The sequence below is a fragment of the Haematobia irritans genome, chromosome 2, assembly GCF_050003625.1.
Source record: "Haematobia irritans isolate KBUSLIRL chromosome 2, ASM5000362v1, whole genome shotgun sequence".
NCBI lineage: Eukaryota > Metazoa > Arthropoda > Insecta > Diptera > Muscidae > Haematobia > Haematobia irritans.
Genome location: NC_134398.1, coordinates 31,972,865 through 31,986,828, shown reverse-complemented (window position 1 = coordinate 31,986,828; position 13,964 = coordinate 31,972,865). Strand labels below are relative to the sequence as shown.

At 28.9% G+C, this 13,964-nt stretch overlaps 1 protein-coding gene across 1 annotated transcript; it reads left to right on the top strand.

Annotated features, from left to right (window-relative positions):
* The first annotated feature begins 887 nt into the window (after window positions 1-887).
* On the top strand, window positions 888-3,622 carry LOC142224512 (uncharacterized). Its single transcript, XM_075294291.1, has 2 exons — window positions 888-3,244; window positions 3,613-3,622. Exons 1-2 carry the CDS (start codon window positions 888-890, stop codon window positions 3,620-3,622), a joined length of 2,367 nt encoding a protein of 788 aa, XP_075150406.1.
* Window positions 3,623-13,964: the final 10,342 nt, after the last annotated feature.

Below are 13,964 nucleotides of genomic sequence, written 5' to 3'. Positions count from 1 at the left end.
TTGTCAATCTTCGCTGGCTGAAATAAATAAAAGGCTTTCAGCTGACATCAAAAGTTTAACAAAGAATAATAATGTTCTTCAAAGGAGGTTGAATAGAGCTAACATCGTAGTGAATGGGCTACCCACTGATATACCAGACTTAAGACAGTCCATTGTAAAAATTTGTAGCCTGTGTGATATTGATATACAGAACCGTGATATACAGCACAGTTGTTATTTTGCTGGGAGGAATTCGGTTCTAGTAAAATTTAACTCAATATATACCAGAGATAAAGTAATGGCAAATTATCATCGGCGTAGACCTATTCAACTAAAGGAGGTAGTTGGTGGAGTTTCTTTATCTAGGGTCTATTTGAATGATCATTTGACACAAGACTCGTCTGCACTTCTTTATAAGTGCCGGAAACTCCGGAATAAAAAAATTATCACTAAATATGTACTTGTGAATGGAGATCTGCCTAAGGTCAGAGTGACCTTTCCAGATAAGGGGGAGAAGGTTTTCGACTTGGATGAATGCAGTAGATTATTAAATACTACTGAAGACCCTATAAATTAAAAATGTATATTTTTAGTAGATTTAAAATTGCTTTTAGTTACTTTTTCCGGGAAACTTTCATGGTTATTTTTGTTTTTATAGCAATTTCATGTGAAAAAAAAAAAACAAAAAAAAAAAAAAAACAAAAAGAAAAAAATGGTAACGATCCAATTTAAATTTAGGCTCCCCAAAAATTGTTTATTCCTTATTATCAATGGTTCATAACATTAACCTTGGTCCCATTATTGATGATGTGTCTTATTTTAAAAGGAAATTTGGTAGATTAAAAGATGATTTTAATTTTGGCCATATGAATTGTCAAAGTATTCGTCCATCAAATTATAGCACCAAAATGGATGAAATTAAAAGCTTGCTTGTAAACAGTGGAATTAAGGCATTTGGTGTCTCTGAAACTTGGCTAAAGCCTTATGTACCTTCTAAAGCGGTTACTATTCCCTGGTATTCACTTGTTCGTAATGATCGGTCCGTTGGTAGAGGTGGCGGAGTGGGTATTTACGTGTCTTCGAGAATGAAGTATAAAGTCGCTTTTCGTTCAAACAACTCCCTTGATTGTGAGTCTCTTTTCCTTGATATTCAGTGCAGTTCCTCTAGTCTCCTGTTTGGTGTTGTTTATATACCTCATGGGCGAGTGGATGTTTTTGAGAGAATGCACTCTGAACTTTTATCTAGGTTCTCCAATATAATTATAGTGGGGGATTTTAATTGTAATTTATTTGATATAAATAAATCTGCGCATATGCGCTCCATTGGTAGTCGTTTGGGTATGAATATTCTCCATAAATCTTGCCCCACTCATTTTGATGTGGCTCATGACACTTGTTCCCTGATAGACTATGTTATGGTTAGTGATATCACATGTATTAAGATGTATGACCAGGCACAATGTCCTGCTATCTCCCACCATGCATTCATTTTTGGATGTCTATCTTTTCCAGTAAGCTATTCGGAGGAATTTATTGAGTATCGTGACTATCGTAGTATTGATTGGGATGGTTTTTTCAATATCTATAATAACTTTAATTCTGATGCCTTTTTCTTTACATCTAATGTTGATATGCAACTTGATATATTGTCTGATCTTATAAGAGATCTATTTTCATTTGTTCCTCTTGTAAGGAAAAGAAAGATGACGAGGACGGATACTTGGTTGGATTCTAGCCGAATAAGGTATTTTAGATCTCTTAGAGATATAGCTTATAGGGAATATCTAAGGTGCCGCAGTGATGAGAATTGGCGTGCTTATTGTGTGTACAGGAATAAGACTAAATCGGTCATGCGTTCGGAGAGGAGAAGGTATTACTGTGGTATGTTTAGTAGAATGGATGATACCCAAATCTGGTCAACGTTAAGATCTTCTGGTTGTTTGGATGATGATGATTGTGTCCCTGACATTGATGTTAATTATGTTAATGATTTTTTCGTCTCGAACACATTATCTGGAGTAAACAGTCAAACTTTTTCTGGTTGGAGTGGAGAAATGGTAGGCGAATCATTAGATACTTTTTCTTTCAATTGTGTTTTTGGGTCTGATATTGAGAAAGCTATGAATAGTCTCAAACCCTCATCGGTAGGAGTGGATGGCATCCCTGTTAAGTTTCTGAAGATTATATTTCCGTATATTTCTTGTCTCTTGCTTCACCTTTTTAATAGCATAATTCTGACATGTAAATATCCGGATGCATGGAAAGTCGCTAAGGTGGTTCCTGTTCCTAAGAGTAAAGGCTCGTTTAATGTGGAGAATTTGAGGCCAATTAGTATTTTGCCTTCTTTATCCAAGCTCTTTGAATATGTAGTGAGAGATGCTGTTCAGGAGTACATAGATGATCGAAAATTGCTCAACGATTTCCAATATGGATTTCGCCATGGAATTAGTACAGCCTCACATCTGCTTCACTTGACAGATGCAATCAGAGAAACTATTGGTTGTGGTGAATATGGAGTTTTAGTTGGTCTGGATTTATCAAGGGCATTTGACAGGATGAACCATTCGAAATTGATTCAGAAGCTTCGAGCTCAGTTTCATTTCTCTGATACTGCCTGCAGACTCATCTCATCTTATTTATCTGGACGATCACAGTTTGTCTCTGTACGTGGTGTTAATTCTGAAATTAGACATATTTCTAGTGGTGTCCCACAAGGATCCGTTCTTGGACCACTGCTTTTTATATTGTATGTGAATGATATTTTTGTTTCGTCTCCAATTGGTGAATGTTTTCCGTTTCTTTATGCGGATGATATTCATCTTTTTTTCAGTAGTACTTCTACTTTGCAACTTGAGATGAATATTAATCATGTTTTGGAACATGTTAGTCGGTGGGTTTGTGATAATGATTTTGTCATAAATAACTCTAAATCTAGAGCTATGTTCTTTTATCATACAAATACTGAAGTAGAATTGAATATAAAAGTCAATGGTTATGGAGTCCCTTTCGTTACTGAGATGAGATGTCTTGGTGTAGTGTTGGATAGGAGACTTAGTTTTGAACATCATGTTGACTCTATTTTTTCGAAAGTTATGTCCACTCTTCGGAGGCTTTACTCGCTAAATTTGTTTATGCCAGTTCATATTAGGAAGAGATTGGGTTTTTCATTACTAATGTCTTCTGTTAATTACTGTATTGAAGTAGTATCAGGTGCGAATTTGGCTTGTTTTAGTAGGCTACAACGAATAGTGAATATGATTGTCCGGTTTGTTTTCTCTTTAAGGCGCAATGATCACACTTCGGGCAGTGTATTAGAGTTTCTAGGGGTGCCTTTTCCTATGTATATTGAGCATAAGGTTTTGATGTTGTTTTATAGGCTAGTAAATACGGGTTCTCCACCTCTGCTCCGAAGCCGTTTTATTTTTTCAAGGTCAATCAGAAATCCGCAGATAATTTTCCCTCGCTTTAATACGGCTGTTTGTGATCGATCTTTTACAGTGCGTGTCGCTAGAATCTGGAATCATCTTCCGCTTCATTTAAGAAAGTTTTCTTATTCTACTAAGGAATTTTCTCGAAGACATTTTCTTCATTTAAAAGAATGTATTCAATGATAAAAATCATTTCTTTTTCTAGTCATCAATAATGGACCATAATTTCACATATTTTTTTATTTCTTTATTGTTGTAGGCTGGGGAGCCAAGGTCTTGTCTTCTTTTTTCTTTTTTTTTTAATTAAAAAAAAAAAAAAAAATTAATTTATATATATATTTTTTTATGTTAATTCTAATATTTTTATTATATATTTATTTATTAGCTTAATTGTTATTAAATTCTTTTAGATTTTTTTTTTAATATTTTTCTTAATAAACCTGTTATTGTAGTTTATTACCGCATAAATCTGTAATATATTGTTAATTAGGCCAGGTTTGGCTTTGTGTATATTACTTTGGAGAATAATAAATGAAAAAAATGAAAATGAAAACTTTTACACAAATTTGTATAGAAATAAACTTTTGACAAAAAGTTCTATAGAAATATAATTTGTCCTTTGTAGAACATCTTTTGGAGGACATTTTTGGAAGTCCTTCTAAAGTTTTGCCTTTGGAACAAGTTCCAAATTTTTTGCTTGATTGTTATATATTTTGAATACAACCTACTTTAGAAATTTTTGAATATGGACATTATTATTCAAAAAAAAGCTAACAAAGGTTTATCGAGAAACATTTATTTACTATAAAAGGTGCAAAAACTTGTATTGATTTTGTATATAGAAAAAAATTTTAAAATTATAAACTACATAATTAAGAAAATTTCTTATTTCAAAGAAAATTTTAATTTATTTTTTTTTTAATATACCCTTATCTCCATACAAAATTCAAGACGCCCACATTTTAACTATGCAACAATTTAAATATCCTTGAAATATTTTTAACAATTAAGATTGCATATAAAATAATTTATGCAAGAAGCATGCATTCACTACCACGATCCCCAGGCCCATTTAACATTCAGGCGCCATAGTAGAAAAACATTTGTGTTTCATGATTTATACCCTTACCATAGGACGATACAATTGCTATTCACTCTTTTGTTGGTGTTGTTGTTTTGTTAAACTACTCGCCTCATGTACAGGCATACTCTGCTGCTATAGACTTTTCAAACTACTGCGAGTGGTGAGAGTGGCTAAGAATAAATAATGGCTTGGTGAGAGTGTATGGAATAGCCAGATTTCTTCGAATGCAATTCAATAAATTGAAGAAGCTATTTTTCATTTAAATTTAAGGGTCAATTGCTAACCACACACACACACATATACACATGTATACACTGAGATAGTACTATGGTAATAACCTTGAACTTGATAAGCAAAAAAAAATAGTGGCAAAGAAGATAACAATGAGAATATATGCATCTTTGAGACTAATGTAAATTCTTTATATATTATCCCTGGAGAATAAATGAGTAGTCAACACTATCTTTTGTAGGTAGGTTAGATAATTTTGGCTGTCCGTTATGGATTACTAAAAAAGATCTCTCATTCTATCCCATGCTCTCTCGATCTACAGGTAAACTCAAAATGTTCCCCATAGTTGTTCATACTGTTGTATTGATTATAGACGAATGAGACATGAGAGCCTATTTTATTTTCACCACAGGTATTACCAATAGGACTCCCATTATTTGAATGTATGGGAGTTTTATTATCATGATTAAAAACGGTATGTGGGTGCTATTTGGTTATGGACCAGGGATGGAAAATGCAGTATTATAGTACTTTTTTCAATACCCCCGAATGATTTTCTGTATACCATTTTGAGACTATATCAGATCTATGGAACAATAGTTTTTACAAAATATTTTAATATTTTAAAGTCTTTAATATTAATCATGTTCCTTAATCAAAATCTGTCCATAAAGCTCGATTAATAATTGTAAAATTAGATATAATGCATTTGGACGTTAATTGCCTGTTTCGGTATCAGGCTAACATGAAATATAGTCTTTAACAAACTTATTTGCAAATTTGGCAAAACAGACATATTCAGGCGGGAAGAAAATCTCGATTTTGAAAAATTACAAGGAGTTTTTGGTCGCAAAAAGCATGCGATTCTATATGACGCTTCCACACGAACCCTTTCTAGATACGAAGTAATCGATCAATTTTTTCTTTAGAAAAAATTTTCAACTTTTTTCTATAGAAAATTTTGTAAATTTTTTTATTTTTTGTCAAAATTTTTCTATAGAAAATGCTAAAATTTTATTTCTATAGAAAATTCTAAAATTTTATTTCTATAGAAAATTTTGGCAAAATTTTATTTCTATAGAAAATTTTGTAAAAATATCTATAGAAAATGTCAATATTTTCTAAATATATAAAATTTTGTCAATATTTTCTTAATATAGAAAATTTTGTGAAAATTTCATTCATATACAAACTTTTTACCAAAATTTTATTCCTATAGAAATTTTTTACCACAATTTTTTTCCTAAAAAAAATTTTTAACAAAATTTTATTTCTACAAAAAAAGTTTACCAAAATTTTATTTCTATAGAAAATCTTACCAATAATGTATTTCTATAGAAGATTTGGTCAAAATTTTATTTCTATAGAAGATTTTGTGAAAATTTTATTCCTATAGAAATTTTATCTATTTCTATAGAAAATTTTGTTATAATTTTATTTCTATAGAAAATTTTGTCAAAATTCTATTTCCATAGAAAATATTGTCAAAATTTTATTTCTATAGAGAATTTTGTGAAAATTTTATTCCTGTAGAAAATGTTGTGAAATTTTTATTCATATAGAAACTTTTTACCAAAATTTTATTCCCATAGAAAATGTTTACAAAAATTTTGCTCCTATAGAATTTTTTTACAATATTTTATTGTCTTTTACAAATTTGGCAAAACAGACAAGTTCATGAGAGAAGAAAATGTCGTAAAATCCAGTGTCAAAAACACGACTTTCTAGAATTTGCAAGGAGTTTTTGGTCGCAGAAAGCCTGTGACTCTATATTATGCTTCCACACGAACATTTTCTAGTTATCGATAATTTTTTTAAAGATTTTTCAATTTTTTTCCTATAGAAAATTTTGTCTATATTTATTTTATTTTTTGTCAAAATTTTACTTCTATAGAAAATTTTATCCAAATTTTTATTCTACACAAAATATTATCAAAATTTTATTTCTACAGAAAATTTTCTCAAAATTTTATTTTTATAGAAAATTTTCTCAAAATTTTATTTCTATAGAAAATTTTGTCAAAATTTTATTTCTATAGAAAATTTTGTCAAAATTTTATACCTGTAGAAAATTTTCTCAAAATTTTATTTCTACTGAAAATTTTATAAAAAATTTTATTTCTACTAAAAATTTTGTAAAAAAATTTATTTCTATAGAAAATTTTGTCAATATTTTATTACTATAGAAAATTTTGTGAAAATTTTATTCCTATAGAAAATTTTTCTATTTCAATAGCAATTTTTTTTTTTAATTTTATTTCTATAGAAAATTTTCTCAAAAGTTTATTTCTATAGACAATGTTTTCAAAATTGAGTCAGCAAGGTGTCATAAAACAGTAAAGTGCAATTTACTCTTTTTATATAATTACCTGGCCCTGATGAAGATTGACGATGTCAAATCGAACTATTGCTTTCACTAAATAAAACTCAAATAAACCAAATATCTGGAGTTTTTTCATTATTGACCTCGAGCGGAACTAAAACCAAAAATATTTTTTTCCTATAGAAAATTTTGTCAAAATTTTATTTCTATGGAAAATTTTGTCAACATTTTGTTTCTATAGAAAATTTATTTCTAAAGGAGATTTTGTCAATTTTTTTTTATTTTTTGTCAAAATTTTATTTCTATAGAAAATTTTGTCAAAATTTTATTTCTATAGAAAATTTTGTCAAAATTTTATTTCTATAGAACATTTTGTCAAAATTTTATTTCTATAGAAAATTTTGTGAAAATGTTATTCCTATAGAAAATATTTACCAAAATTTTATTCCTATAAAAAATTTTGTCCAAATTTTATTTCTATAGAAAAATTTTGTCAAAATTTTATTCCCATAGAAAATTTTTACCAAAGTTTTATTTCTATGAAAAAATTTGTCAAAATTTTATTTCTATATAAATTTATGTGAAAATTTTATTTCTTTAGAAAATTTTTTCAATATATTATTTCTATAGAAAATTTTGCTAATATTTTATTTTTATAGAAAATTTTTTCAATATTTTATATCTATAGAAAATTTTGTCAGCATTTTATTTCTATAGAAAATTTAGTCGAAACTTTATTTTGATAGAAAATTTTTACCAAAATTTTATTTCTATTAAAATTTAAATTTGATCAAAATTTTATTTCTATAGAACATTTTGTCAAAATTTTATTTCTTTAGAAAATTTTGTGAAAATTTTATTCCTACATAAAATATTTACCAAATTTTATACCTATAGAAAATTTTGTCCAAATTTTATTTCTATAGAAAATTTTTACTAAAGTTGTATTTCTATGAAAAAAATTGTCAAAATTTTATTTCTATAGAAATTATGTGAAAATTTTGTCAATATATTATTTCTATTGAAACTTTTGCCAATATTTTATTTCTATAGAAAATTTTTTCAATATTTTATATCTATAGAAAATTTTGTCAAAATTTTATTTCTATAGAAAATTTTGTAAAATTTTTATATTTATAGAAAATGTTTACCGAAATTTTATTGCTATCGAAAATTTTTACCAAAATTTTATTTCTATTAAAATTTAAATTTTATCAAAATTTTATTCCTATAGAAAACTTCTATTTCTATACAAAATTTAAATGTTATTTCTAAAGAAAATCCTTGTCACAATTTTATTTTTGTAGAAAATTTTGTCAAATTTTTATTTCTATAGTAAATTTTGTCAAAATTTTATTCGTATAGGAAAATTTGTCAAAATTGTATTTCTATAGAAAATTTTGTCAAGAGTTCATTTCTATGGAAAATTTTGTCAAAATTTTATTTCTGTAGAAAATTCTGTCAAAATTTTATTTCTATAAAAAATGTTGTCAAAATTTTATTTCTGTAGAAATTTTGTCAATATTTTATTTCTTTTGTCAAAAATTTATTTTAATTTATCAATAGGAAACTTATGAAGTTCCATTAATTCTTCTAACCTACAAAACAAAAAAATTGCATTTTTGGTAGAATTCCAACTGAAACTAAAAAACAAGTATATACAGCAGTAAGTTTGGCCGGGTCCACCACCATGAACCATATAGTAGGGTTTGCTTTGAAATTTCAGGAGGGCTTGAGGACTTGAGGACACATCCCGAAGATAAATTTAAAGATTTCACCTATGAGGACTATATCAGATTCTGGATTTATAAGAACCATTTTTGTTTGAGTTTTAGAGGAATCATTAACATCTCTTGTAAGTGTGCAAAAAAAAAAAAAATATAAAATAACGTCTTGATATGAAATCTTAAATCTGTAGATTTTCACCCGAGAAGTAAAATCTGGAAATTTTACATCGAGTTTCAATCAATTTTCATGATCAGTGCGCCCTCAAGAAGTGAAGTCGGTCTATATGGAGGCATTACCAAATGGACCGATAAAAACTTAATCCGATACACGTTTTTGTGAGCCTAAAATACCAGAATATTTACAATTTCAGGCAAATCAGAGAAAAACTACGGTTTCTAGAAACCCAAGGAGTTAAATCGGGAGATCGTTCTTATGGAGGCTATACTAAAATATGGACCGATACTCACCGTTTTCGGCACACCTCTTTATGACCCGAAAATACCTCTAGATTTCCAATTTCAGGCAAATAGGATAAAAACTTCGGATTCTAGAAGCCCAAGAAGTAAAATCAGGAAATCGGTCTATATGGGGGCTATACCAAAATATGGACCGATACTCACCATTTTCGGCACACCTCTTTATGGTCCTAAAATACCTCTAGATTTCCAACTTCGGACAAATTGGATAAAAACTACGGTTTCTATAAGCCCAAGACCCCAAATCGGGAGGTCGTTTTATATGGGGACCATACCAAAACATGGACCGATACTCACAATTTGTGGCACACGTATTTGTGGTCCTACAATACCTTCAGATTTCCAATTACAGATAAATTGAATAAAAACTGCGGTTTCTATAAGTCCAAGAAGTAAAATCGGGAGATCGGTCTATATGGGGGCTATACCAAAACATGGACCGATACTCACCATTTTTGGCACACCTCTTTACGGTTCTAAAGTACCTCTCGATTTCCAATTACAGATAAATTGAATAAAAACTGCGGTTTCTATAAGCCCAAGAAGTAAAATCGGGAGATCAGTCTATATGGGGGCTCTACCAAAATATGGACCGATACTCACAATTTTTGGCACACGTATTTGTGGTCCAAAAATACCTCCAGATTTCCAATTTCAGGCAAATTGGATAAAAACTTCGGATTCTAGAAGCCCAAGAAGTAAAATCGGGAAATCGGTCTATATGGGGGCTATACTAAAACATGGACCGATAATCACCATTTTTGGCACACCTCTTTATGGTTCTAAAATACCTCTAGATTTTCAATTTCTGGTAAATTGAATAAAAACTGCGGATTCTAGAAGTCCAAGAAGTAAAATCGGGAGATCGGTCTATATGGGGGCTATACCAAAACATGGACCGATACTCACCATTTTCGGCACACCTCTTTATGGTCATAAAATACCTCTAGATTTTCAATTTCAGGCAAATTGGATAAAAACTACGATTTCTATAAGCCCAAGAACCCAAATCGGGAGGTCGGTTTATATGGGGACCGATATAGCCCATCTTCGAACTTGACCTGCCTGCAGGCAAAATTTCAGCACGATTGCTTTATTATTGAAGACTGTAGCGTGATTACAACAGACAGACAGACAGACAGACAGCCAGACAGACGGACATCGCTATATCGTCTTAGAATTTCTCCCTGATCAAGAATATATATACTTTATATAGTCGGAAATCGATATTTCTATGTGTTATAAACGGAATGACAAACTTATTATACCCCCGTCACCATTCTATGGTGGTGGGTATAAAAATATTTAAAATGGAGGAGTTTACACACGAAATTTAATTTTCAATAATCTTTTGTTGAAATGTAGTTAAAGGTACTTTTTAGCTCAAAAAATACCTTTTTTGTACTTTCTTAAAAATTGTATTTTCCATCCCTGTTATGGATTAATAAAAAATCTCAATCTCTCTCCCTCTCTCTCTCTCTCTCTCTTACCCTATATATTCTTTGGAGAACTCAAAATTGTCACCACAGTTATTGAAACAGTTGCAGTGATTATTGACAAGGAAGTCAGGAGAGACTATGTTATCCATTTATTTATCCATTATTCATTCATAACTATATAAATGGTATTCTAACAGTAGCTGTCTTTTCTTAAGATTTTATTTTTTATTGAATTATTATTTATTGGAAACTTTTTTAAGGAATTTTAATTTAAACTGGAAACCTTTTCGGATGAAATCAATCTGGTTTAGGGATAAGACAGCCGTAATTGATCATGTCTTGATTAGTATATAGTACTTAGAACTCACAGGAGAATGAAAATCAGGCTCAAATAAATAAAGTTCATTTTCATTTTTCATTTGAAAATCCCTGTAAAATTTTTATCCACTAAAATTGTCTTTTTTAGAGTTTTTCGGAAATTACAATTTTTTTTGTGTATTTACACACTTCACCCTTGGTCCCACTTGCAATGAACAACATTTTCCAATTGGCCCTCCTATCGCAAAAAAAACTTACAGCCACTAATTTATTGCGAATATACGAGTGTGTAATAGAGCATGGAAGCGTGTATTTGAATATTTCATGAATGCAAATTTGTAGCGAAAGGCTATGGCATCTTTTGCTCGTTATGTTTGCGCCTCGTCATTGGAGAGAGTTTTTTCCACAGCATTTCATTTTATTTATTTGGGTTTTTTCTGTTTTGGCTTGGTGTTGTTTTTTTGCACGAACAAACAAAATCATACATACACACATATATATGAATATGCATGTACCCATACTTATATTCGAGCAAGGCCATTAACAAATGACATTTTTTGTGGGGCTCTGGATATTGGTATATGATTGTGTGTGTGTTGTTTTTGTTTTGTTTTTTTTTTTTTTTAATGAGACCCTCATCCTGATAGCTTTACCCTATCGAGGCACTTTGGTGGCTTTTCAAGCCTAATACATATATAGACAAACAAATAAATATAAACAGTAACTCAGATACTCATGATCTCTCTTCCTCTCACTCTCTCTCTTTTTCTCTTGCACACACAATACATCTGCTTCTATCCATTCTTTTGCTGCCTATGTGAGTTGCGGCAAAACAAACAAAAAAAAAACAAAAATACTGTTACGAATTCATAACAATAAAAATAATAGCACATAATAAAAAAGCAGGGAATTTTTCAAATACAAATAGAAAAATAATATCCAACAGCCATTTCTATGCACATGAATACACTTGAAAACACACACACACACATATATACATATACCCATGACATTCATCTATTCGAATATATGAATGCAATATATATAAAAATTGAAACATAGTCATGAGAATAATTGCACTATTCACAGTGTGTCATGAATCAATGCAAGCAATCTAACCATTTGTAGGGGAGTATATCTTATAACTTAGCCCATATTGGGGGCCAAATTTAATGGTACACTGGAAACAAAAACAAAGGCTGCCAATATTAGAAAATTGCAATGGTAAACAAGATTTCGATTTAATAGAGCTTGCTTACCAAGTTAGTGTTAAGACAAAATTTTCTATAGAAATAAAATTTTGACAAAAGTTCCTTTAGAAATAAAATTTTGACAACATTTTCTATCAAAATAAAATGTTGACAAATTTCTTCTCTCGAAATAAAATGTTGACAAAATTTTCTTTGGAACTAAAATTTTAACAAAATTTTCTACAGAAATAAAATGTTGACAAAATTGTCTATAGAAATAAAATGTTTAAAAAAATTGTCGATAGAAATAAAATTTTGACAAAATTTTCTCTAGACATACAATTTTGGCAAAAATTTTCTATAGAAATAAAAATTCTGACAAAATTTTCTACAGTAATAAAATTTTGACAAAATTTTTTATAGAAATACAATTTTGGCAAAATTTTCTATAGAAATAAAAATATTGACACAATTTTCTATAGAAATAAAATTTTGATAAAATTTTCTATAGAAATAAAATTTTGACAAAAAATTTTATAGAAATAAAATTTGACAATATTTTTTATAGAAATAAAATCTTGACAAAATTTTCTGTAGAAATAAAGAAATTGACAAAATTTTCTATAGAAATAAAATTTTGACAAAAGTTTTTATAGAAATAAAATTTTGACAAAATTTTTTTATAGCAATAAAATTTTTACAAAATATTCTATAGAAATAAAATTTTTCATTAAAAAAAAATTTACAAAATATTCTATAGAAATAAAATGTTGATAAAATTTTTTCAAAATCTTAATTCTATAGAAATTTTTTTCAAATTTTTCTAGAAAATTTTGTCAAATTTTTTTTTTTTATAGAAAGTTTTGTCAAAAATTTATTTCTATAGATAATTTTGTCAAAATTTTATTGTTATAACAAATTTTGTCAAAATTTTACTTCTATAGAAAATTTTTTCCAAATTTTAATTTCTATAGAAAATTTTGTCAATATTTTTATTTCTACAGAAAGTTTTGGCAAAATTTTATTTCAATAGAAAATATATTCAAAATGTTATTTCTATAAAAAAGAAAATTTTGACAAAATTTTCTACAGAAATAAAATTTTGATAAAATAAGACTAAAATTTTGAAAAAAAAAATGTATAGAAATAGGATTTAACAAGGACATTGGTAGTAATAAAAACAAAATCAAAATAAACCATCAGCTTGAGCATCCGCGTTGCCATAGTCATCATCCTTATAGCATTGAAACTAAGAACTATAGATGCACTGGAAGCAAAACCAAAAAAATTTATAGTAAAGAAAAAAATACAAAAAAAGAAGTATATACGGCCGTAAGTTCGGCCAGGCCGAAGCTTATGTACCCTCCATCATGGATTGCGTAGAAACTTCTTCTAAACACTGCCATCCACAATCGAATTACTTAAGTTACGGCGACGCTTGCCGATGGCAAGGTATCTTAAAACCTCCTAAACCCCATCTTCTAAATTGTATGTAAGTCCATACGTGGTATATATTAAATCAAAAAAGATCGATCCAATACGTATATAATTCAGTTTGACAAAGTAGACATAAAATTTTGACAAAATTTTCTACAGAAATAAAATTTTAACAAAATTTTCTATAGAAATAAAATCTTGGTAGATTATTTTTGGCTCGAGTGGCAACCATGATTATGAACCGAATAAAATTTGAACAAAATTTTCTACAGAAATAAAATTTTGACAATGATGAAAATTTTATTATGAATCGAATAAATTTTTAACAAAA

Coding starts and splice junctions, on each gene's coding strand:
- LOC142224512 (XM_075294291.1), top strand. CDS start 888: ATGGATGAAATTAAAAGCTTGCTTGTAAACAGTGGAATTAAGGCATTT.